The sequence below is a fragment of the Sinocyclocheilus rhinocerous genome, unplaced genomic scaffold (assembly GCF_001515625.1).
Source record: "Sinocyclocheilus rhinocerous isolate Xijiao unplaced genomic scaffold, SAMN03320098_v1.1 scaffold1436, whole genome shotgun sequence".
Taxonomy (NCBI): domain Eukaryota; kingdom Metazoa; phylum Chordata; class Actinopteri; order Cypriniformes; family Cyprinidae; genus Sinocyclocheilus; species Sinocyclocheilus rhinocerous.
Window position 1 is genome coordinate 142315 of NW_015647013.1, and position 27785 is coordinate 170099.

The 27785-nt window shown below is 36.5% G+C and overlaps 1 protein-coding gene across 1 annotated transcript in view; it reads left to right on the forward strand.

Moving 5' to 3' along the window:
* Positions 1–301: 301 nt before the first annotated feature.
* Positions 302–27785, forward strand: part of LOC107708243 (guanine nucleotide-binding protein subunit beta-like protein 1) — a 42218-nt gene continuing 14734 nt past the window's right edge. Inside the window, exons 1-5 of the mRNA XM_016512421.1 lie at positions 302–346; positions 17681–17823; positions 17914–18042; positions 21089–21251; positions 25247–25339. Of these exons, the coding sequence (XP_016367907.1) occupies positions 17714–17823; positions 17914–18042; positions 21089–21251; positions 25247–25339 (495 nt within the window). The 5' untranslated portion in view covers positions 302–346; positions 17681–17713. The remainder of the gene's footprint in view (positions 347–17680; positions 17824–17913; positions 18043–21088; positions 21252–25246; positions 25340–27785) is intronic.

A 27785-nucleotide genomic window follows, 5' to 3' on the forward strand; every position in this document is an offset into this window, starting at 1 on the left:
TAAGCAATTGCTTACTCAGTATCAGCCACCACTGTAATGTAAATAATTATTTTATTTAAATAAATGTAAAATAGCTTTTTTGTGTTTATAGTCAATAAACAATTGATAATGGGCATTTGTTTTTTGTAAACTATGGTTACCATGGTCAATTTTTAAAGAGTAATTAGTAATTGTTTACTCGATGTTATTTTTTCCCAATTTTTAAATGTATTTTTTAAGAAAGAAAGAAAGATAGGAAAATTCAGGCAGTGCTGCAGACAGCTCTCCTCCGCTGCGGGGCTTATCAGTTTCACCGTCGCATGTTTTGATTTCATCCGTCGCACGCGGGATTCCGCAGTTCAAACAGGTACCGTGTTTACATTCCTATAGCGAGCGGATTGCGCAATGTTTGTTTTAGCTTTGCTGACGATTCCATTTAAAATAGTCGCGTATTGTTAAATGCTGTTGTGTCTGGGCTAATGTGGGGTTCTTCGTGCTTTGTTTGCTCGTGTTTCTGCGCTCATGTGTGCAGTGAGAGCAGCATGTAACGAAGCTGTCAGCACGGTTTGTCTGGACTGGAGAGTTCATACTGAATCTACACTAATACGGGATCTTTATTAATGTCTGATTAGTGTCACAAGGTGGTCAGACTCTGTATTTGTGCGTGCTGTGGATGTTAACTCTTGTGAGTCAATTACAAATGTTGCACATAACGTTAGCAGGTTCATAAGGACAAAAATGTCCAAAAACTGTCATAAAAATTTGAAGCTTGGGAGTACAAACTTAAGTTTGGTCTCATTTTAAAGTAGACCCGTGGCAGATTATTGTAAAATGTTGTAAAAAAATTTAAACCAAAAAAAAGTTATAGAGGTCTAAGTTTATGAAAATGATTTATGAGCAATTTTTAATATAAAATATATATTTTATAAAACATGTTGAACCCAGAAATTGCTAGAAAATCGAAGCCATAAATCTAAACAAGTTGTGTTCCAAATTTGAGGTTGATATCTCAAAAAATTATTTTGTTTGTGTGCAGTACCAAACTTTTCCCATTAGATTCCAGCAAAGCTCTGCTGTTCTAGACAGATTTGTTTGACCATGAAACTCAACTATATTAAAGAAAGAAAAAAAATGCTTCACACTTTATTTTAAGGTCCAATTCTTGCTATTAAGAAACCATTAACTATGACTTATGCCTCAATAAACTTCTAATTTGCTGCTTATTACTTTAATAGTTAGTAAGGTAGTTGTTCATTTTAGGTATTGGTTAGGATTAGGGATGTAGAATATGGTCATGCAGAATATGTGCTTTATACGTACTAATAAACACTTAATACGTAATAATAGGCATGCTAATAAACAACTAGTTAAAAGTGAGAATTGGTCCCTCTACTAAAGTGTTACCCAAAAAACAAAAACGTTCTTGGATGATTCAGAAGATGAGTCTTCAATTTCAAGTAAACCTTTTGGGTTTTTCATGTATTTTTATATTTTAGTGTTTGACGAGCTACAATAATTTTTTTGGTGTGCTGTTTTTCAGTGTTGCTACGTTGCATGGAAGCCCATCAAACAACAAAAAAAGTTTTTTTTTTGTTCTTGGATGATTCAGAAGATGAGTCTTCAATTTCAAGTAAACCTTTTGGGTTTTTCATGTATTTTTATATTTTAGTGTTTGACGAGCTACAATAATTTTTTTGGTGTGCTGTTTTTCAGTGTTGCTACGTTGCATGGAAGCCCATTTTTGTATGACAAATGTTGCAAAATCTGTACAGCCTTTCCAAAACGCATCAGTGTGTCGAAACCTGGCATGCACGTTCATGACTCTAAATGAGAAATATTCACAAACTTTCCAGAAGAAGTAAATGGTTTAACCGGTGTGTCAAGCAGAAGCGAGTGCACATGTCTGCATCTGCCCAGTAAAGCCGAATCCTTCAATACATCATTGCAAGGAAGCAGGTGATAACGTCCACAGATAAGCGTGTGTAACCTGCAGGCCTCTTTGGTAATCAGCTCTGAAGCCCCTTAAGTCCGGGTGCAATGACAAAGTGGCCACCGTCACTACCCTCACATACATACTGAGAACAGCTATGCATTCAGCTCTTATCTCTGTCAGCCTCAGCGTGGCATTCACGCCATGGACAGGAACAATGCGGCCTGTCGTTCACCTCCGTCAGCCTGAGTGACAGTGGGTGTGGAAGCACTTGTGTCTCTCTATCTTCCACAGAGCTGTTTTTCCAGTCCAGATACACCCCCCTTCCCACCGTTTTCCTTCACCGACTCACGGCAGCACAATAAAGGGCATGTGTGTACCCCGCACTTCCTCCTCTGTTTGTTTAACTGAGCTTTAGAATTAGGGCTGGGTATCGATTCAGATGTCCCGATTCGATTCTTCTTAAGACTGCTAAATAGTAATATAGTTGCTAACGTTGACAGTTGCAACAGACAGCTGACAGTTTCTTAACGTTAAACTAAACGTTTATTTTGACGGGTTGCCGTGAAGAACTTGCAGCTGCTGTGTATGTGATATGACGGTAGCTTTCTGTTGTAACATCGCGCAAGGTAAATAAGGGTGACATCTAGTGGAGAAGACTAATGATTCACGTTAATCAGATCTTATTTTAAATGTGTGCTGAAATAAATCCCGGAAAAGATCGATTCGCGGCTTTTGAGAATCGATATTGAATCGACGTCATTTTAAAAAACGATTAATCGAAAAATCTATTTTTTTTGCCCAGCCCTATTTAGAATAGACCTGCAGGTCCGTTCGCCACGTTTGTTTAATTCACGGGAGAATTTGCCTTTTTTGGCACAAGGGGGGTCATGTGTAAACTGGGGAGAGAAGCACTGACTAATGATTATACGAGCGTTGGGCTCGGTGAGATGGAAATGTCAGTGAAGTAACAGAAAGAGAGTGAAGAGGGAATCCGCCGAGATAAGAATAAAGAAAAGAAGGAATCTACTCCCTTCATGTTCTTTTAATTATGATTCATTGATGTTTTATCATGATAACATTTGAATTGCATTCAGACTAGGGGTCAACCGATTATCGGTGCCGATATTAAGCATTTTTATGGTTATCGGTATCGGTCATTTTAAAAACAGATTTGCCGATAAAATAATTTAAAAGCATTTAAAGAAAGTTTTTGTCAGAGCCCTTGTTATTTTTAATTTTGACATTCATTTAAATTTTTACACCAGAAATATATTGGTTTAAAATATCGGTTACGTTGCTTTGTGGTTGCTGTTGTATTCTGAGAGGATGCTGTGTGTGGATTCACAAAAAAATCTTCTTAAGATATATTTGTGTTTTTGCTAAAATCTCATTGTTACGTGATCATAATGTTAAGTGATATATGTTTTTAACTACAGTAAACGTAACATTTTATTATATTATATTTAAAACAATGTGACTCTTTTCCTTTAATTCCTTTAAGATTTAGTTTCATGCTTAATTTTCTCACATCATCCATACACTGGGCTGCACCGGAGGTTGTGGCACCTACTGAGAGTAAATGCAGGAGCAGTTGTGCTTAGAGTCCACTATAAGTGAAAAAGCACTTGTATGTGTATGTATAGTTGTAGTAAGTGTTATAATTTTGTAATTCTTTATACTTGAAACGACCTAATTAATTAAACATCTCAACTTTCCTCTTATAAGGCTAGTGTAACACTTTTTTTTTTTCTTCTTAAGAGTTTCTTATGAATATATGGCCCCTGGTTATTAGTGTTCTTATATGTGCTGAATGCTATTGAAAATTCGTAGTTGTCGTAAACACATCCCTAGTAATAGTGATATTATGGATGCACGATATTGGATTTTTGCCAATATCCGATATGCCGATATTTTTCAACTCTTTTTGGCCGATACCGATATATTTCCTTTTATTTGGAAACAACACCAAGTCTCTCCTGTGTGGAAATTATAAGCAAATTATTTTTAATTTTGGTTAGTTTTTAACAAGAACTTATTTGTTAGAATTAAATAAACAATAATGAAGTTTTTTTATAATGACAGTACATTGAAGCTTTGAAAATAACTATAAATAAACGATCAATTGCTGCATTGTTTTTCAAAAAGATGAAGTAGTAACCTTAACATTTTATTTTAAGATTTAACGTTTGTAGATGGCCTAAAGCAAAAGAGTTGTAAAAATTCAGAAAATCTTTTAGAGCTCATAATTTGATAAAAAAAATATAACATCAGTGTTTCCCATACATTGCGGCCCGCCACGATATCAAATCTGACCGCCACAAATAGATTTTCCAAAAGGCTTTGACTTCGTTGAATAAACATGAGCACAGCACGTTTCAAAATCAAAACCCGGTGCGAGTGTTTATATATCACTGTATTTCTGAAGCAAACCGACTGTCTTCAGAAAATTTTGGGTGTCATTTTCATTTCATCTTGAATGTAATGTCTGATACAGCAGCGTTTGTGAGCGCAGCGCTGCTTTGTGTACAGCGGTTACCGGGGAAACCTCAATCTCTACCACTCCAACAGCGCCTCCTGCTGGCAGAGAATGAATTAGCATTAATATGCTGCCACAAATAAAGTGCAAGTCTGTGGGAAACACTGAACATTACACAATAATGAATAAATCAGTATATATAAAATTATTTAAGTGTCATATAAAGTGTCATGTTTGTGATTTTTTTTTATTCATGTAAGCTATAGCTTCTGACCTTTAAATCAAAATATACTCATGATTTTATTTCATCAATTACTGCTTTATTTAATCATAAACACAGTCTAAATGCTATTTGTGTATTTTACTTTCATTTCCAAATGAAATGATCCAAAACAGTGAATCTAATCATCATTCAGACAAAACTTCAAGAATGAGCCACACTGCTGACGTGATCTAATCACTAGCACACCCGGAGCATTTTTTCATATCGTGCCGATACCGATATGTACATTTTAAAGCCAGTATCGGCCGATTCCGATATCGGTCCGATAATATCGTGCATCTTTAAGTGATATATTTTATATGCAACTAGCGTTATGATGCAATACTTAATATTTAATAATACAGACCAAGAAATTAATTAAAGATCTTACCTTTGGGGATTTAGGCCAAGGTGTAGATCAGTGGTTCCCAAACTTTTTCGGCCGGGCCCCCCTTTTGTAGAGAAAAATATTTTCAGGCCTCCTCCCCCCTCTCTTTTTTTATTTTTAGAAAGTCTCTTATGTTCACCAAGGCTGCATTTATTTATTAATAATACAGTAAACACTGTAATATTGTGAAATGTGTCAATTTAAAATATCTATTTGAATGTTTTAACATACTGTATTCCTGTGATCAAAGCTGTATTTTCAGCATCATTACTCCAGTCTTCAGTGTCACATGATCCTTCAGAAATCATTCTAATATGCTGATTTGCTGCTCAGTAACATTTCTGATTATTTTAATGCTGAAAACAGTTGTGCTGCTTCATATTTTTGAGGAAACTATTTTTTCATGATTCTCTTATGAATATACATGCTCCCTCTCAGACATGATCTTGATTGCAAAATTATATATATATGATTTGAAATATTGTGATTAACATAGTATTACTTAACTAGCCTACTTGCCAACTTGTTCGGCTTCATTACCCACCTTTGTACTGGTGAATCTGAGGGCGAGTGAACATTGCAAATCCAATTGTCCTTTTTGTCAGAGCGCTGGAGTTCGTCAGAAATACAGTGGGGCATCAGTTTACTGTCATGGATTTGTCGTGTGCGTCGCGCTGCATCACTGATAGAACATCACTGGGTTCTATTTGCTTTTGTCAGGTCACGTCGCGCCGCTCGCGTCTGGTGTAGACACGCTGTTTGGTATTTGTGAATCTTAAGTATATTCATAATCTGCTTTACATTTACCTGGCACTGGAAGTCCTTTCACAAACTTGTAACTTACATGCTCAGAGCAGAACCATGCATTGTTCATTTATATTTCTACATGGCTCCCTGCAATACAACTCTGATTCTTCAATCGTGCCATCTAGTGGTCTGTTATTGATACAACCACAACTGCTACAAATGATAAGGAGCGCTAAAGCGGGCACTGCGAGTCATGTTGAGGTAATTAATAGGGATGCACCGAAATGAAAATTCTTGGCCGAAGCTGAACAAAATGAAACACTGGGCCGAATACCGAACACGGTTTTTCACGTTTTTTCCCCCATTTTGCCAATTTTTTCATCATTGCATAAATTAAATAGCCAAAATGTGCTTTTTACTGTTTTGTAAAAAAATCATTTACAAAACAACAATTCAAAAATATTTACTTAACACTGAACATTTTTTAGCATTCTAGCAGACATTATACCAATAAAACACAACTTAATTTAAAATTAATAAGTTAGTAAAATAATATTTTTTGGCCATTTTTTAAACACCCTTCTTGAATCAGGCATGTATTTTTGCCTTACCAATAAATGCAGCCTTGCTGAGCAGAAGAGACTTCTTTTAAAACATTAGAAAATATTATAGATTCTAGTCTGAACACTGTGTAAATGTTACAATAAATGTTTTAATCGAGCTGTTGTAATTATTATTTTCTTTTTTTATTTTATTTTACAGAACAAGAGTAAAATTACAATAATAACATGTATTAATGTTGATGGAGTTCTTGCTTTTTCTCAAATTTTATTTAAGGCAGAAACCCGCAGGAAGATCTCAGTGCTTCTTTTTGTTGACAAATGATTCTCCAGCGCAGATTTTCCTCACGCTTTGGACTTTGAACCCTGCCGCCGCGAGCTCGTGCAGTGCTGTTTGAACACATGCAATTCCTGCGTGTATTAGAAAACATAACATTCTGCCGTTTATTTAATTGTTTAAGGACATTTCGCGATTTTAATCATCGTACAGTAACCAGCAACAACCACCCTTCCTCTTCTCATCGAAGACATGCGATGCAGTACTAAACAGTCTCTCGCTGTCAGTGCTTGTAATGATTTTTGCGTCTTTCTCGGATTTATTCTGTCTTTTCGCGAACACCGAAAGAGCTTTTTTTGCTATTTTCGGCCGAATAATTTTGTTTGCCGAACAATCGGTGCATCCCTAGTAATTAAAATGTCAAATTAATATTTTGCGTTCAATTATTTACTTATCAGGCAATGATAAGCGGGAAATTTACGCAGTGTAGTCTTTATCACCCTGCAGAGGTTTATTTGCAACATAAACTGCTTGACTGTGCATTATCCCTCAGCCTTGCCGCGCCCCCCAGTTTGGGAACCACTGGTGTAGATTATCTTAACTTCAACCCCCGGTTTCACAGACAAGGCATAAGCCTAGTCCCAGACTAAAATGTAAGTCTGAGTTGTTTCAACTGAAAGAAACTTGCACTGATTGATCTTAAAATATATCAATGCCTTTGTTTTGTCTCGAGAGACACCAGTAATGTTTTTTTTCTAAGTCACGTTTATAAAAATTACTGAAATGTCCTAATTGAACTATGGCCTAATCCCTGGTTTAGTCTAAGCCCTGTCTGTGAAACCAGGCCTAAGAGTTTTTACAAGGATCTTTATTTATTTTTAATTTTATTTTTACATATTTTTCCTACGTTTTGTCTTTAGAACAGTCCCAATAAATGGTTTTGGGAATAAAAAGTACTCTTAACTTAATTTCCTAAATTAGAGACAAGTAGAAAATAGCAATCCAGAATTGTGACTCTGAACCATAGATTTGTCTCCCCTAGTAAAAAGAGAAAAAACAACCTATGCCATAATTGATTTAAAATACATTTATTTCATACTAAGTATACTTCAAATCCATTAACATATTTATTGACATATTAAGATTAATCACTTAAGACTTACTGATATTAAAAATTATAATTAAACTTTATTTGGAGTATTTCTTTATATTTCTTAATATTATGCTAAAATGTGTTTTAGTATCACTATAAATAATGATTATATGATCACTGTATAATATCAGTCTTTAAATGCAAGATATTTAAAGTGCACCTGAAGTATACTTGCAATAGTTCCACTTTAGCACAATTAGATATACTTCAGTACATCTTTAGTTGGACTTCAGCACAATTAAAGTGCATTAAGCACAAAACTAGTTGTTCCAGTTTAGCAGACTTTAAGTATACAAGTTTAGTACAGTAGTCAACATTTGAAGTGCATCAAAACCTTTCATCAAAGTTGTCCTAAAACCTAAAACCAAAATGCGTTCTTGTCTTAGGACAACTTTGATGAACTTTTTTGATCCACTTCAAATGTTGACTACTGTATACAAAAAGAACAACTGCAGAGTATTTTATTAAGCACATAAATATGTAAATGTATTTGTATACTTAGTCTGATTAGACAGCATCTCTTTTTGGCCTTTTTTCACATTTTATGTGCAGGGGAGTAAAACGTGGGCAAGAAATTATAACATTAGAATTGAACTTGCATCTACCGTTCGCGCTCTGCAGCTCAGAGCACATGCATTAACCTTAATTCTTTATTTCTCAGACTCGTTTCAGTTTCCCATAATGCTTTGTCACAGCAGTGCTTTAAAGATGGCATCCACCTGCTCTGTGAGGGCAGCAGTAGTCACATTCCCCACAATCCCCAGGGGCCAGTTGTTCAAAATAGGGATGCACCGAATGTTCAGCAACCGAAATTATTGAAATAAGTGAAAAGACCGAATAAATTGTACCGAACAATGATATGACGCGATCAAATAGCAACCAGCGCAGAGTGAGAGGCGCGCACTCTTTATAATGCAACACACACGTCAGCAGTGTGGAAACATTTAAACTGTCGGAGAAAGACGCAAAAATCATTACAACCACCGACAGCGAGAGACTGTTTAGGACTGCATCGCATGTCTTCGATGAGAAGAGGAAGGGGTGATTGTTGCTGGTTTACTGTATGATGATTGAAATCACGAAATGGTCTTAAACAATTAGTAAATAAACGGCAGAACATTATGTTTACTAATACACGCGCGCATTGTTAACCAGGGTTTAAAAGTCCAAAGTGCGAGGAAAATCTGCGCTGATACAGTCGTCAGTTGCTCAGTCACATTTTTTATGAATTTTTACAAGGCATGTGACAATGCGATACGTACGACATTCGTAATGAAACTCATTTATAAATCTGTTGTCAACAAAAATAAGCATTGAGGTCTTCAATGTTAAAAATGTTCAGTGTTAAATATTTTTAAATTGTTGTTTTGTAGTTGATTTTTTTTCTTTGAAAAGCAAGACAAAACAGTAAAAAGCACATTTTAGCTATTTAATTTATGCAATTTGTAACATGTAATATTTCCCCAAATCCCCAAACAGCTGTCAATATCAAACAAAAATATATTTAATTTAATGTTTTTTTTTTTTTTAAATCATTGATTGTAAACTACATTGGCACAATCATCAGAGATGGACCAGTCAGAAGTAGTTATTTGTGTAAATGCAATACAAGACTAGAATTCAAAACATTGGCTTTATTTTCCCCATCTCTTTTTTTTTTTCCATCACCATGTCCCTTTAGGGGCTCCGTAAAGCGCTAGTAATCCAGATTTGGTAATCTGAAAAAGTATGTATCTGGATCATTGCGATCTAATCCAATTTTGCTTTGAAAAACCGGCACAAAAGTAAGATGCACTGTAAAAAATAACTAGTTGAGAAAACGTTAAAAAAAAATATAAATAAGGCAAATTAATGCAGTAAAACTTTTGAGTTCTCTCAACAATAGTTTTTTAGTTCTGCTCAGTAAAGATACTTTGTTGAGCCAATGTACATTTGTTTGTTCATGCAATGCTGATTGTCTTATTTTGCTAATAGAAAAATTCTTGTCACAGAAACCGAAACAACAATTACTGTCGTTGAGGTAATTATTTTTTTCTGTTTCCTGGAAGAAAAAAAAAGAATGTGTAAAAAGTCACCACATTATCAATTTTATGTTTATTTACGAATAACAAACCTTAATGGATAACTTAGTCTAATATGTAAACAACATTGTAAAACAACTTAAGACTAAGATATCCAGATATAAGCTGTTAAACATACTCTAGGCCTCAAAACTAGACACACAAACCTCAAGAGCGATGCATTCAACAAATGTTAAAAAGATGAGCTCTTTACATCACAGTACAACAAATAACTAACAATAATGATAAAACAACAACAACAAAAAAATTTAAATGATAGCATTCTTTAGTATTTGAGACTCGTAAACTGGAAAATGTGCAGTTGCATTTTTTACATTGTGGGTTACCTTATCCTGGATAGCAAAACATGGGATTTCCAAATCCAGATCATTCTGATCCAGATTAAACTTTTTTGAACAGCTGGCCCCAGGATCTTAGTTGGGCTTATTTATGAATGACAGTGGTTTGGGCAGAGGTGTGTGGCCGCCCATCTCTGGATCCACCGATTCTACAGCGCAGGGGGGAGAGGAATGCAGACCGGCCCTCCTCGATCTTTGAAGCCCACGCTAAAATGACTGGCGCTCCCCCTCCTCCGGTGTAAGTCCCAGCGCAGGGGCCACAGATAGAGCCTGTGTTTGATCTGAAGGTCGCCAGCCCTTCGCCCGTGTTGAGAGATACCTGGCTGACGTGGCTGCTGCTTATTTAATAACATGAAGGGGAAGCGAACTCTGTCTCATAAATAGGCCTAATTACCAAGCAGGTGTTGACAGACGGCCCACGAAGAGACAAACTGCCTTTATCCACAGTCTTCGAGTCAGATTACTGGAGCTGTCTTATCTGTTGCACCAAGAGAGCTGAAAAACTTCTCTTCATTCTCCCATCAGAAACAGGCGTTCTCATTTCAGACCTGCCTTTGACTGTACATTTAATTACAGATCCACAATGGTTTTTTGGAGCATTTCGGCCCATAATCATGGCGTTTCCAAGGCTGCATTTGTTTGATCAAAAATACAGTATTGTGAAATATTATTACAAATTAAAAAAAAAAAATTCTATTTATTTCAGTTTAATATACTGTAAAGTGTCATTTATTCCTGTGATGCAAAGCTGAATTTTCAGCATCATTACTCCAGTCTTCAGAGATCCTTCAGAAATCATTCTGATATGCTAGGGGCGATATGGCAAAAATATATCACAAATTTTTTTTTTTTAGGAAAATCACGATTCTTTGTCATGTTGGTTTTACTATTTTGCAAGTTGTCTGAGCAGTACAGCCAAACTAATTTCCCTATTTTAAAAACAAAGCCTTACAAGGTAACAAAATACAAAGTAAAAAAATAATGGCAGACATTTAGGCCAAAGTGGGCAAAGATGAAAATCTTTGTCATTATTTTATCTTTGTTATTAAAGGGGTTATATGATGCTGCTAAAAAGAACATTATTTTGTGTATTTGGTGTAATGAAATGTGTTTATGCGGTTTAAGGTTCAAAAAACATTATTTTCCACATACTGTACATTATTGTTTCTCCTCTATGTCCCGCCTTTCTGAAACGCGTATTACTAATTAAAAATGAGATTTTAATATATTTACGGTAGGAAATTTACAAAGTATCTTCATGGAACATGATCGTTACTTAATGTCCTAATGATTTTTAGCATAAAAGAAAAATCGATAATTTTGACCCATACAATGTATCTTTGGCTATTGCTACAAATATACCCCAGCGACTTAAGACTGCTTTTGTGCTCCAGGGTCACATTTCAGTCATCATTTATTCACCTTCCAAATCTGTATGACTTTCTTTCTTCAGTAGAACACAAAGAAGGTCTACTACAATGAAAGTCAATAGGTCAAATGTTGTTAGCATCTGATGTAGTTTCAAAAGTCTGTCATATACAGCTTTGGAATTACATAAGGGTGAGTAAATGATGACAATCTTCATTTTTGCGAGAAATATCACCTCAAATATACATTATACATTTAATAATATCATCAAATGAACTGCACTGTGACCCTATTCAGCTTTTTTGTTTTCCATAACGCATTATGTGTTTCTCCTGTTGTCTCTGTCAATAAAGTAAAAAAACAAAACAAAAGAGTTGCCATACCAATGCAGTCTTGACTCTTTGGCCTAGTTCCTCAGCCTGTTTTTCAACTCCATCCCTAACTTTATTTCTTTCCATCTCATGACTGACAGACCCGTGTGGTGCAGTGAACTTCACAATACGGGCTTGTTAATCCTCTTTAAAGCTATGAAAACCTCGCTGTCACACAGACGACGATAGTCCGATTTTTGCCATTTTTGTTTTCTTGAGAATGTAGTTTAAAGAAAAGCAAAATAACAACTAGGCCATTAATCTTAGTGCACTATAGCATCAGTTTAAGATATAGTTCAGGTAGACAGACAGTTGACCAAACCAGAGGTTTAATTTTAGCCCCTATATCTGCAGTAGACGGGTCTGGCTCCTATACAGGCCTGATGGCGACTGATAGTCACGGGTTCTAATCCCGCTGCCTCCCTCCCAGCTCACCTGTAAGAAACTAGAGGGGCGTTTAGTGACTGTCCCCTTTGTGGGGGGTTCGTATGGGGCGGCTGGGGTTCGACTCTTAATTAGGAAGGTAGGGCAGTGAAGAATCTTCGCTTGACAGATTAACATGCACAATTTAACCACTAACCTTCTGAAATGAGCTCCCCCAAAATACCTGTGGGTCCTGTTTCAGCGCGAGGACAGAGGTGACCAGAGATGACACTGAGCAGAAGGGCCTTCATTAAGCGGACCGCTTCATATCTAAAATCAGCAATATCGGTCGCCACTCAAAGGAGAAACACGGCTCTGTTTGTGGTTATGTAGGTTTAATTGTCTTAATTTTGTTTCATTTTAATTGCTGTAATTTTTGCTTCCCTTTAAAATGGGCCAATAACTAATACAGTTAGTTATGAAAAAATTCTTCTCAAGCATCGTAAGAAGGAGTGGTAATCTTTCGGTACCTCATGATTTGATTCATATCAATTCTTGGAGTCACAATTTGATTACGAATCAATTCACGTTTTGTCAAGTCAAGTCGAGCTTTATTGTCAGTCCACACATGTGTGGACATACAGTGGAACAAAATGTCGTGTCTCGCAGGACCACGGTGCTACATAAATAAACATAAATATAAACATAGAACACTAGACGTAAGAACAATTTTTAAACCTATACATAACTAACTTACTGAAAGCGGTAATCTAACTATACAGATACTATAAATAGTTGACTATACATATACATAACCTAAGACAGATTATACAAGTACTTTACCTAATAACTGTGCATGATATTGTGCAAAAGAGGCATTTAAGGTTAAGAAGCAAATAGTGCAATATGATTTGTGGTGCATTCACAAGTAAACATTTGTTTAGTCCTTATTAAGTTCTAGTAACATGGAGTGTTAATAAAGCTGTTGAGCAGTCTTGCAGAGCGGGCTCTGATGCTCTGGTACCAGATACGGATACGTGTGAATGTGTGTATAGATCACTAACTGTCATTCTTCATACTTCCTCATGTGTCATGTCTCATCTTAAAAAACCAAAACTCCCCTGTGGAATCAGCTCTTGACCAGCTTTTCCAGCTAATTGGTGAAGTTGCTAAATACTAAATGCATTGCGTAACCATGACACAAAACTGCATTATTGCTAAGAATACACAATGAGATTACTCAAATCTCTGTGAGAAATATGATTCAAAACATATTTAGATTTGTCCATAAAAAATAGCATTTTATTTGTAAAATATAAAGAATATCTTTATGGTCAGATATTTTAATTATATTTAATCTGTTTTTTTTTTCTTATTAATTAGTAAAACTACACATTCTGAAAATAGTTTTAAGCTTTTTCAAGACCTCTGCAATTCGTCCTGGCATGCTGTCAATCAACTTCTAGGCCAATGCTTGGAGTTTGTCAGAATTTGTGGGTTTTTGTTTGTCCACCCGCCTCTTGAGGACTGACCACAAGTTCTCAATGGGATTAAGTTCTGGGGAGTTTCCTGGCCATGGACCCAAAGTTTTAATGTTTTGTTCCCCGAGCCACATAGTTATCACTTTAATCGCATTGTTATACACAAAATTCAATAATGAATTCAAAAGTGGAGATTTATAATATTTTAATATTACTATGTAAAAGGAATACTGCTGTAAAAAAGCACCAAATTAGTTTAAAGCGTTTGCAAACCAAATGTTATTGCACTTTTGTTCATATAGCAGTACTTTTAAAGGAAAAAGTGCACAATACACTACTTTTGAATTGCGTGAACATTTCTGAGCAGCAAAAGTTATAGATCTGTAAAGCAATATATTGTGAGAGGGCCGTGTGTTACCGCGTCCCATACGATAAGAACAATTTTTAAACCTATACATAACTAACTTACTGAAAGCGGTAATCTAACTATACAGATACTATAAATAGTTGACTATACATATACATAACCTAAGACAGATTATACAAGTACTAGGTTAAGGTTAAGAAGCAAATAGTGCAATGTGATTTGTGGTGCATTCAGAAGTAAACATTTGTTAAGTCCTTATTAAGTTCTCGTAACATGGAGTGTTTTTAAGAAAGTCTGGTGCATTTAGATGGTGGAGAAAAGAGTGTGTTTCTACAGGTGGTTTGTCCAGCCCACTCACCTGTGTGTAGCACACTCAGAATTGCACAATGTTTTCCTTGTAACATGGAGGCTTTTTAAGAAAGTGTCTGGTGCATTTAGAGAGAAAAGAGTGTGTTTCTACAGGTGGTTTGTCCAGCCCACTCACCTGTGTGTAGCACACTCAGAATTGCACAATGTTCTTGAGGTTTTCAACAGTTTTCATGTGGTGCATGTGGTGTGGTGGGATGGGGGGGGAGAGGATCCTGGTTTCAGGAGCTAGTGTAGGGTGTTTCATCATTGTTGCTGATGAGACCTACCACAGTTGTCAGTGAACTTGATGATGTGGTTAGAGCTGAACTTGGCAGTGCAGTCGTAGGTCAGCAGCATGAAGAGCAGCGGGCTGAGCACACAGCCCTGAGGGGCACCTGTGCTCAGTGTGGTAGTGCTGGAGGTGTTGCGGCCGACATGGACTGACTGAGGTCTTCCAGTTAGAAAGTCCAGGATCCAATTACAGAGGGAGGTGTTTAGGCCCAGCAGGTTTAGTTTGTTGATGAGTTGTTGTGGGATTATTGTGTTGAATGCTGAGCTGAAGTCGATGAACAGCATTCTAACATAGGAGTCTTTATTTTCTAGGTGGGTAAGAGCCAGGTGGAGGAAATCACATTGTCCGTAGAGCAGTTTGGACGGTATGCAAACTGGAGCGGATCGAGTGTGTTGGGGAGGCTGGTTTTGATGTTGTGCATGACTAACCTCTCAAAGCACTTCATCATGATTGGAGTCAGTGCTATGGGACGGTAGTCATTTAGACAGGACACAGGTGATTTCTTTGGTACCGGTATGATTGTTGTGGATTTGAGACATGTGGGGACGACTGCCTGGCTCAGCGAGGTGTTGAAGATATCTGTTAGGACATCTGTCAGCTGTGCAGCACAGTCTCTCAGTACACAGCAAGGTATGTTGTCAGGACCCGCAGCCTTGCGTGGGTTAATCCTAGATAGGGGTCTTCCTTACGTTGGCTGGAGACAGACAGAGCGCCTGGTCGTTGGGAGGTGTGGGCAGTTTTTGTGCAGGTGTGTCATTCTGCATTTCAAACCGTGAATAAAAGTGGATAAGAGTGCATCTGGGAGGGATGTGTCATCATCACAGGCCTGTGGTGGGGGCTTGTAGTCAGTGATGGTCTAAATGGCTTGCGTCTGGTCTAAATTGGTCTGTGAAGTGATTATTGATTTTTTGTGTACATAACCGTTTCGCATTCTTGATGCCACAGGACAGATTGGCTTTTGCTGTTTTGAGGACTGCTTTAACTCCTTATCTGAATGCGTCATCTCGGGTCTTTAGCAGCCCACAAACCTCTGCAGTTTTCGATTTTCTAATTTTTTGGAATTTTTGCAAACAGTTACGCAGTTTTCTAAATTTTTAGATTTTTAATCACCATTCACTATTCTTCATCAATTTTTTGTGCACACTGGACAACAAACACAACAGTATTTTGATACAAAAATGCACCAGCCTATAGTATGGGTAGTCCTGACTCAAGAAATCAGTTTCCTATTAACTATTAACTTCCTAATAAATCTAAAATATTTGACACTTCCCATAATAACAAAAGATCAATAATTAATATAATAATTTTACAAACACTTGCCCTCGCTGAAAATGGGGCAGGATGTATTTGTTTTTCCGCCTCCATTGCTGTTGTTGTTTTGTTCCGACAACATCATGTTATTGTTATCATTATTATTACTATTATAATATTAACTAGAATTTTTTTTTTGAGATTTGTGAATCGATGCAAATTGCTAAAAGACTGAATCGCGATTCATATGTGAATCGATTTTTCCCCAACCCCTAATCGTAAGCATTTCTAAAGAGAGTCAAAACTGTCTTTTACGACATCTTACAGGTTTAAAACCACATCAATGTGTCAAGTTATAATGTTTTCCTTTATTAAGACATCAACCAATTTAGCTTTGCGTGGCAGTTTGAAAAGGATTCGTCGCTCACGTCTAATCGTCTGAATTTTTGTGGTCTGTTGCATCTCCACTGTGGCCCTCAGAGCCATTTGCGCTCACGTGTGCTTTGAACGCCTTTTTTTTGTTAGCTGTTGATGAAAATAAAAATGAAAAATGACTGTCTGTTTACAGTAATTAAGTTGTCTAGCTCGTGATTTATAACATATTGAGAAAGAGGTTTTATAAAGGAGGAGGAAGACAAGGAAAATAGCATGATCACATCTTCCTTTTGCCCAAAGGCTTTTAGTGTTTACTGTGTTAACTAAGAGATATCAGTGTTTACATATGGGTTGATGCTAATAATTATGTGAAAGTTGTGTAAACAAATTCCTCCAGTGCTGGTGGTTGATTAAATTATTCCATTCCATTGTTTTTGAATGTCAGAATTTTCGTTTTCAATTTCACATGATCCTTCAGAAATTATGCTGATTTGGAATGTTGAAAGCTTTATATGTTTGTAGAAACCGTGAAACATTATTCAGGATATTTTCAGGATATCTGCATAAATCCTAAATTAAAAATATATTATAAATGTCTAAATGATTTTTTTAAATTAGTTTTTAAAGCTGTACATATGACAAAAACTTACCATCAATACAAAACAGGTAGAACACAAAGTAGGATGTACATGTAGCAGGCCTAGTTATGTGAAGTGTGTGTAAAAAATGTTGTGTGTCTATATCTATATTATGCAAAAAAAAAAAAAATATATATATATATATATACACACACTCACTACCGGTCAAAAGTTTGGGATCAGAACGATTTTTAATGTTTGCCGGATATATATATAACAGCCGGTCAGAGGAGAATGTTTATAAAGAAAATAAAGAAAATAAAGGGGGGAGAGGGAGATAAATAATTAAATGGGTACATAAACTATATAAGAACAAGCAAAAAAAGAAAGACGGGGGAAAATAATTGCATGAATGAGTGGAAACTAAATAAGAAATTAATTTAAATAAATACAATAAAAAATAATAATAGGTAGTACAGGGGCACCGAGAAATTGATTAATAAAAAAACAATTTGTGGTATGGGGACACCGAGGTGGTAAGTTGGCATAATATTTCAATGAGTGTGTGGTTCACCAGAGAGAGTAGACCCACTTTAGACTCTAAAAAATATTTTTTTGCTAAGCATACACAATATATCAATGACCAGTACTGGCATTATTTCATTGCTTTATTAATTTATTTTTCCTAGGATGCAGATGTTAAGTGAGCAGCTGCAGTAGTGATGTCCCGTCCTCCTCCAGACCCGCTGTTCATTCTGAGGGGTTCAGGGGCCGCCGTGAACAGCCTGAGCTTCTGCTGTGCTGGCGATGGACCACCGTTTCTCTACTCTGGGTTGGTGGCAACTTATTAAACGAACCAGCAGCATTTGTATTGCCTTAAAATTGTCCTGTGTACGGTAATCTTGGTGTTTGTGTGATTCAGGTCAGGTAAAGGTGCAATCCATATGTGGAACCTGACCACCAGGAGAGCAGAACGCATTCTAGAGAGCCACGCTGGGAACCCTGTTATCTGGCTCAACACTTTCAAAGACCGCAGAAGCAGATTGATCAGGTAAAGGAGAGGGGGGGTGGTAATATGTAGGGCTGCCCCCAAATATTCGACTAATCGTTAGTCGACCAGAAGAGGCTTGGTCGACCAAAATGTTATTAGTCGCTTAGTCTTGGAAAAAAAATAAATAAATAATCACGCAATAAAGTCACGCAGATCGTTAACAGCTGGTCTATGTGGTAATCTAGAGAAATGTGCGCTTTAGTGTCTGTGTGGAGCGTGAAAAGTAGCGCGCTCACTGCATATCAGACGGAGGCGCCGGTGCGCTCACTTGCTCTTAAAATACTCCCTAATTTTTGCTCATACAGATAAGAGTTATACATCTTTCAAATTTGTAAAGACTCTACGTGTTAATGTCATGTGACCATGTAACAGCTTAAAGGAGTAGTGAAAATTTCCTGATAATTTACTCACCTCCATGTCATCCAAGATGTTCATGTCTTTTTTAAAATAATGAAAGCAAACGGGATGCTCTTTCTGCCGTCTCGGTCTCTGTGCACTTGAGCACGAAACTCCGTGTATATATTTGCCTTACAGACATGAAAAATATATCTATAGAGAGTGAAACGTCTACTTTCAAATGAACCAATTCAAATGGAAAACAAATATTCTCCGATTATGTAATCCGTATGAAACATGCATACAGGCGCATCACTACAGCGGAGATGACGAGTCAGTGTCGCCGACTTCATCGTTCATGTCTTTCTTTTTGTCACAGAGAAATTAAGTTTTTTGAGGAAAACATTCCAGGATTTTTCTCCATATAGTGGACTTCAATGGGGATCAATGGGTTGAAGGTCCAAATTGCAGTTTCAATGGGCTCTATACGATCCCAGACGAGGAATAAGGGTCTAATCTAGTTAAAACGATAGGACATTTTCTAAAAAAAAAAAAAAATGTATATACTTTTTAACCACAAATGCTTATCTTGCACTAGCTCTGCGATGCTCATGTGTGATTTCACGCATTGCGTAATCACATTGGAAAAGTCACGCGCTTATTCGTCTGTGTACTTTGGTTTAAAAAGGTAGGGTAGGGCGAAAAATCTAATTTTCTCCAACTTCAAAATCATCTTTTTTGTAAAGAGCATTTGACTTTCTTTGCACGTTCGCTTTGTAAACACTGGGTCGATACGTCACGCGTGACCTTTCCAACATGATTACGTAATGTGTGAAGATGCGCATGAGCATCGCAGAGCTAGTGCAAGACGAGCATTTATGGTTAGAGTATTAGCATACAGGCGCATCACTACAGCGGAGATGACGAGTCAGTGTCGCCGACTTCATCTCTTAAACTGAAAACAAAAAAGCACTAGTTTATCAGTGAATTATTAAAATGTTAATGCAGCCTCCTTAATGTTTTTTTCCTGATAATTTACTCACCTCCATGTCATCCAAGATGTTCATGTCTTTTTTTTGTCGCAGAGAAATTAAGTTTTTTGAGGAAAACATTCCAGGATTTTTCTCCATATAGTGGACTTCAATGGGGATCAATGGGTTGAAGGTCCAAATTGCAGTTTCAATGGGCTCTATACGATCCCAGACGAGGAATAAGGGTCTAATCTAGTTAAAACGATAGGACATTTTCTAAAAAAAAAAAAAAATGTATATACTTTTTAACCACAAATGCTTATCTTGCACTAGCTCTGCGATGCTCATGTGTGATTTCACGCATTGCGTAATCACATTGGAAAAGTCACGCGCTTATTCGTCTGTGTACTTTGGTTTAAAAAGGTAGGGTAGGGCGAAAAATCTAATTTTCTCCAACTTCAAAATCATCTTTTTTGTAAAGAGCATTTGACTTTCTTTGCACGTTCGCTTTGTAAACACTGGGTCGATACGTCACGCGTGACCTTTCCAACATGATTACGTAATGTGTGAAGATGCGCATGAGCATCGCAGAGCTAGTGCAAGACGAGCATTTATGGTTAGAGTATTAAAAAAAAAATTTTGTTTTAGAAAATGTCTGATCGTTTCGCTAGGTAAGACCCTTATTCCTCGTCTGGGATCGTATAGAGCCCTTTGAAGCTGCATTGAAACAACACATTGATCCCCATTGAAGTCTACTATATGGAGAAAAATCCTGGAATGTTTTCCTCAGAAACCTTAGTTTCTTTTTGACTGAAGAAAGAAAGACATGAACATCTTGGATGGCATGGAGGTGAGTAAATCATCAGGACATTTTCATTCTGGAAGTGAGCTACTCCTTTAACATGGCATGGATTGAATGTTAAGCTGTCATGCTCATAAGGCCCTACAACTGTGTTAAAAAAAAAAAAAAAATGTGATTGTAATTTTCTGCCAGGACATTATCCAGAAATTTCTGTTAACCCTAAAACACAATGCAAAATTCAAAATGCAGGTAAAACATCTGTAAAAAAAAAAAAATACGGAAAATTAATATTAATACAGTGCTTTGCACCCTTTTTTGTAAGAAATCTGTTTTATTTTTTCCCTAAGTTTTTTCGCTATTAATTGTTCTGGATTCTGTTTTAATGGTTAAATCAAAAAGCATTTCTTGTCAACTGAAATCATGAAACATGACAAAAAAAAAAAAAAAGACGACGGCATTTTTAGGGCCATATAAAATCTGTTACATTTTTTCCCAAGTTCTGTGTTTTCTGTTTTACTTTTTCTGGACTCTATTTTAATAATCAAAAAGCATGTCTAATCCATTGAATTCATAAAATGTTAATTTAATAATGTATAGTTTTTTTTAACAATAATAGGGCTATGAAATTTTAATTTTTTCAATATTTTTTTTTTTTCTGGATTAAAACATATATACACTGTACATAAGTGTACAGCCCTGCTTTTGATTTATTCATCAAAAAACTGCTAAATTCTGTGACATTCCACATTACACTGTAATTTCCATTTTTAGGAGTGGATTCCACCATCTGCGTTTTCTGCATCGTGCAAAACATAGGGCCCTATCTTTACTTCTTCCCACTGTTTCCACTGCCCTGTCTGTCTTGGTCTAAAAAGCTGCTGTGGTGGGCTTGTGTTTTTGTTCTGCTGTGCATGTGTTAATGTATTTGGGCTGTTAGTCAGGGTCGGGACATTCGGCTGTGTGTGTGGGATCTGTCTGAAGACCGCAGCGCAGTGACAGACTCTCTCCTGATGGCTAGTGTGGGGTTCTGTCAGTGCTCTCTGCTGGAGACCCGACCCGGAGACGCTCTGCTGGCCCTCCCCACAGAACACATGGAGGAGGCGAGGGACTGCTTCATCACACACAGTTCACAACAACACCGCACTTGCCTTCCTGAGGATTAGGTTGTTTAAAGGGGTAGTTCATCCAAAAATGAAAACTCTGTCATTGAGCACGTTTACATGCACACCAGTAAGCTGATGACTCACAAATATCAGCTTATAAAAATAACCAGTTTTCCCTATTTACATGCACATCAGTAACCTGCGTAAACTGCGTTTACATGACTTCATTAATAAAGCAGGTTATTTCCCTGTAGTGACGTCAAAATATAATCATTTGTATCTGACTCCGAGCATCGTCAGTTGTGATGTTAAATAAAGCTTGCAACATGTCAGCAGGAAACTTACAGCTCATATATGTGACCCTGGAGCACAAAACCAGTCATAAGGGTCAAGATTCATACATAAATAAGCTTTCCATTGATGTATGGTTTGTTAGGATCGGACAATATTTGGCTGAGATACAACTATTTGAAAATCTGAAATCTGAGGGTGCAAAAAAATTAAATATTGAGAAAATCATCTTTAAAGTTGTCCAAATGAAGTACTTAGCAATGCATATTACTAATCAAAAATTAAGTTTTGATATATTTATGGTAGGGCTGGCATGGCATTAAAAAGTGAATAAATAAATAAATGAATGTATTTACGGTAGGACATTTACAAAATATGTTCATGGAACATGATCTTTACTTAATATCCTAATGATTTTTGGCATAAAAAAAGAAAATTGATCATTTTGATCCATACAGTGTATTGTTGGCTATTGCTACAAATATACCTGTGCTACTTATGATTGCTTTTGTGCTCCAGGGTCACATATTATCCTCTCATGCAGTTATAAATGCAGCGTTTTGACTGAACCACTTCTACTTCTGCTGCACGAGATGAGAACACACTTTTATCATTTTCTATGTCATGAAAGAGTCTGCATTTGTGATATATTCCTCCTTTCTTTACTGCACAACGTTTGCTTTGTCTAAATGCACTTAAATCTGCAATAACGATGCGTTCCTGTCACGTATCACATGTGCACTTCAGTAAGCCGACAGAAAGCATGTTATTGCGTTTACATGCATATTAAGCATAATCGCCTTAAGAACATGCATGTACAATTGTTGAATAAATTATTTTTGTTTTCTTTGCACACAAAAAGTATTCTTGTAGCTTTGCAAAATTAAAGTTGAACCACTGATGTCACATGGACTGTTTTAGCGATGCTCTTACTACGTTTCTGGGAACATTTCAGTTGTGTTGCTGTCTATGGAGGGTCAGAGAGCTCTCGGATTTCATCAAAAATATCATAATTTGTGTTCCGAAGATGAACGAAGGTCTTACGGGTTTGGAACGACATGAGGGTGAGTAATTAATGACAGAATTTTCATTTCTGGGTGAACTATCCTTTTAAGATGCTGATGTCAATATTCAGAATTTAGGATGATAAATGAAATGATGCTGGAAATAAATGTTTGTGGTCTATTGTTTAAAAAAATAGACTCTTGGGTTTTCAAACAGGCAGAATAATTATATACATGTCTGTTATTTTGCATGTTTGTTTTTGCTTTGTAATTAATAAATGTCTCTTGAGCACCAAATCAGCATATTAGAATGATTTCTGAAGGATCATGTGACACTGAAGACTGGAGTAATAGCTATGGAAAATTTGCTTTACAATCACAGAAATATATTACATTGCAAAATGTACTAAAATATAAAACAATTTGTGTAAATTCTAATAATTCACAGTATTACTGTATTTTTGATATATGTGCAAATAAATGCAGCTTTGGTGAGAGACTTCTTTCAAAAACATAAAACATTAAAAATCAATTAAATTTAAAATAGCGTATGTTTAACTAAGCAGTCTTCCGAATTTCCCAAAATAGCTAAATATTGCCAGATTAATCAGTTTATGGAACCAGCACTAATTGGAACATGTTGCAGTGTGCAGTTTTGGCAAGTGACATGACTATTTCAATCATTGTTTGAATCATGTTGGTAGAGGTCATTTTTGGTAAGATTCATTCAGACTGTCTGCGTGATTTGTACAGTCGAGCAGGCAACAGAAAGCAGAGAGTGTGAGTTCTGCTCTGTCCTGGCTTTTATTGCATCCAGATTCATGTCGTTTCACCATCCAATCTGCCAGCTCCTCACTTGAGAGAGCCTGAGCTGTCACTCGAGCTACATTTACCATGCTTCAGCTACCAGCAGCCCTGCAGCCAGACCAAACACAGAGCCTCGATATTACTCTTATCCTCATCCTTTTTTCCCTTATGCATCTCGCCTCCTCTTCATTTCACCACTCCTTGCCACTGGTATTGATGCAAAACTGGACTTGATCACTAATCTTACAATCAACAAAGCTGACATGATTGGAAGCGGTCAAGGTTGCAAGCCGCATTCAGTTGACGTCAAACCATTCCCATATTTGTTAACTTGCAATCTTGATTTTAAGATTATGTAATACATAAATAAATTCGAATATTTTATATATACCCATTTATTTATTTAAAGTAATACAATAACACTCAAAATAAGAAACTAAAACTGCCAGCAGGTGGCGGTAAATGTCTTTGAGTCATTCATTCATTTGATTCGTTCAAACGGCTGATTCATTGAGGAATTAAGTAAACGGCTCTCTTTATGAATGGGTTTTTGAATCATTGGTTCACACGATTCTTTAAAACGCGGATTCATTCAGAAACTAAACACCGCTGTGTTGCTCGGAGATGCGCAACAATTCTGCTGTGGCTTTAGGTAATATTTTTGTTGGCAAAATTGATCAAAAACAGACAATATTGTGTTTAAATTATAACATAATATTAACTTCTTATTTACTGAGCTGTCATATAAAATAACATTTGCACTCGTGCTATTCGGGACAAACAGAACTCGTGTGATATTACTCTCCCTGCTCGTGTGATATCACTTATCATATGATATAAATATGAGACAAAAACTCATACAGGAGCATTTTGTGCCCCAATATCTTGAATTTTAGGGCATAACGGCATTTATGGAGTTGTTGCCCTGCATAACATTTGTCAAGTCAATTGTATGAAATGTAAGATGACGTACAGGTCTGGGGGCGGGGCCAGTGCGTTAACTGCGTTAAAATATTTTAATGATTCTTAATCATGGCTGCCTGTGCAATCAAGCCAGACATACTGGCCTCAACCAGTTCCTCAGGAGTTATTATAGTGTTATTTACAGTGACCCAAAAAGTTTTTGGACACTTATAAAAAAAAACAAGGCATTGCATCAGCTAAAATATTAAACCAAGTTGCATTTATTAAAAAAAAATATATATATTTGAGCAAAAGATTCCTGGACTATGAAGCGAATGTTGAGTGTTTGGAAACATTCTGCTTGTCAAACATAAGTGAATCATGTTGAAGGATAATGTGATGAACTGCATCTTGTGTGCACTTGAGGAGAACTGACTTCATGCATCCACTAAAAACCATTGGTTTGCAAATGTGTCTTGTTTTGAGATTTTGTTGTGCAATGTAGTGTCCAGATACTGTTGTAGTTGCATGCTCTCACCATTTTGGATATTGTTAGTCAGAAACATTAGTGTGCCAGTTAGTTGTTATTATTAATGGTCGTGGCCCTTCTGTGTTGGAAACTGTTGTGTTTTTTGACTCTTTTTGGACCTTTTTACCAGCTGTGAACATGCATCACAGCAAACCAACAGGACAGTTGTCTAATGCAGTTGTCTCTGCAGAGCTTTTCTGTGAATATAGATTTCTTACACTCATTTTAGTGTGGATGTGAGGATAGCATCTGCTAAAAATTGAAGAGAGTAATAACTGACTATGAATCATTGACAAAGCGGCTGTAACATCAAGGTGTGCGTTCAACTTGCAGTACTTTAGCATTAGTGGTGGTGACTCCTAATGACTCCCTTAAACGTATAATCATCTTCTCTGAAACTGCTCATAGGAACGATTCAGCAGTGCAAACTAATTGAAGTTGTGCATGATGTTTTTCAGGTGAGTGTGGTGGAGATGAGGAGCTGGACTCCAGTTTGCACTCTCAAACCAGATTCAACGCTGGGGATGCTCATGTGTATGAAGATGTGGCAGGTAAGAGTCACAGCAGTGCACTACATTTGTTTGTAAGTATGCTTAAAATAATAATACATTAAGTATATATGAAGAGTTCAGATGCAAAAGCCTCTAAGTACGTATGACGTTTTTCTTTAAAATTAGCATTTCTTTCTGGCTACTATGTATAGGTTTCTATGTAAGTACTGTTACTTCTGAATGGGTTGAGGCTGGGATTTAGTGCATATAGATATATAGATAGATAGATAGATCATTCCAGCATTGCATAAAACTATCACTTCTGAAACTGCTCATAGGAACGATTCAGCAGTGCAAACTAATTGAAGTTGTGCATGATGTTTTTCAGGTGAGTGTGGTGGAGATGAGGAGCTGGACTCCAGTTTGCACTCTCAAACCAGATTCAACGCTGGGGATGCTCATGTGTATGAAGATGTGGCAGGTAAGAGTCACAGCAGTGCACTACATTTGTTTGTAAGTATGCTTAAAATAATAATACATTAAGTATATATGAAGAGTTCAGATGCAAAAGCCTCTAAGTACGTATGACGTTTTTCTTTAAAATTAGCATTTCTTTCTGGCTACTATGTATAGGTTTCTATGTAAGTACTGTTACTTCTGAATGGGTTGAGGCTGGGATTTAGTGCATATAGATATATAGATAGATAGATAGATCATTCCAGCATTGCATAAAACTATCACTTATAGTTTTTTTTTATTTATTTATATTACAACACATTTTTGTTGCAAGTAAATTAGGAGATTTTTTATTTTATTTTATTTTGCACTGCTGTTTTTTGCTTGATTGCTTGCACTTTTCTAATGTTAAAAGTAGTTAGGATGGTTAGCATTGGACAGAAACCCTAAATTGATATTTGCAGGGAAAAAAAATCCCTTTGCATGTCCATGCTTTATCGTTTCCGATTTATGTATATCTAGTTTCTCATGCATTCGTGAAAATGCTCTTGGTTGCAACTGGTGGAAAGTCTCATTTTTTTCAGCCCTGTCTGATTTTACAAGGTTTGTTATAATGTTTCTTTCTGGCTACTATGTATAGGTTTCTATGTAAGTACTGTTACTTCTGAATGGGTTGAGGCTGGGATTTAGTGCATATAGATATATAGATAGATAGATAGATCATTCCAGCATTGCATAAAACTATCACTTCTATTTATTTTTTTATTTATTTATATTACAACACATTTTTGTTGCAAGTAAATTAGGAGATTTTTTATTTTATTTTATTTTGCACTGCTGTTTTTTGCTTGATTGCTTGCACTTTTCTAATGTTAAAAGTAGTTAGGATGGTTAGCATTGGACAGAAACCCTAAATTGATATTTGCAGGGAAAAAAAATCCCTTTGCATGTCCATGCTTTATCGTTTCCGATTTATGTATATCTAGTTTCTCATGCATTCGTGAAAATGCTCTTGGTTGCAACTGGTGGAAAGTCTCATTTTTTTCAGCCCTGTCTGATTTTACAAGGTTTGTTATAATGTTGTTGTTCTTGCAAGTTTGACATTATCAAGCATTGCCTTTTGAAGTACTGACAAGCTAGAGCTCTCTGAGAAACCGAGCAGTTGGCAAGTGTGTAAAGCGACAGAACTGATCTGATTTATGCATGCGACCTGTCCAAGCTGTTCCTCCCCCTTTACCCTCGCTGCTCTGTAATCATAGTGTTTGGAATAACTTCTCTTCAGTGCCGTATATCAGCTGTCCACGTGTGTTGTGTAAACACAGCTGAAAATTTTATTTTGGCCCCATTAAAGAAACCTATAATTATTTTCACAGATAATTAATATCTCTTTTTGCGGCTTTTCCATCTGTAGTAAATAAATGAATCTCCGGTCAGTTGACAGCGGGGTGGAGTTTGCTCGCAGTTAATTGGCAGAGCTAATCAAAGCGGTTGATGAACGCAGTAGGTTTCGGCGGTTGTATCAGTGACAGCCAATGAAAAGACTGCTGTTGTAATTCGGTTTGTTTTTCACCAGCATTCCCACCAACATCCTTTTTCCCGTCTTGTGTAGACAGTGGGGCTCTGCCTGAATTAGAACTGATCATTATGAAGTATTAATGGGGTGAATCACAGGTAACATTTACCTTACATTTAGTCATTTAGCAGACGCTTTTATCCAAAGCGACTTACAAATGAGGACAATGGAAACAATCAAAACCAACAAAAGAGCAATGATATGCAAGTGCTATGACAAGTCTCAGTTAGCTTAATGCAGTACATGTAGCAAGGGTTTTATATATACACTACCGTTCAGTAAGACTTGTAATGTTTTTTAAAGAAATCTCTTATGCTCATCAAGGCTGCATTTATTTGATCAAAAATACAGGAAAAAAACAGTAATCTTGCAAAATGTTATTACAATATAAAATAATGGTTTCTATTTTAATATACTTTAAAATATAATTTATTTCTGTGATGCAAAGCTGAATTTCCATCAGCCATTACTCCAGTA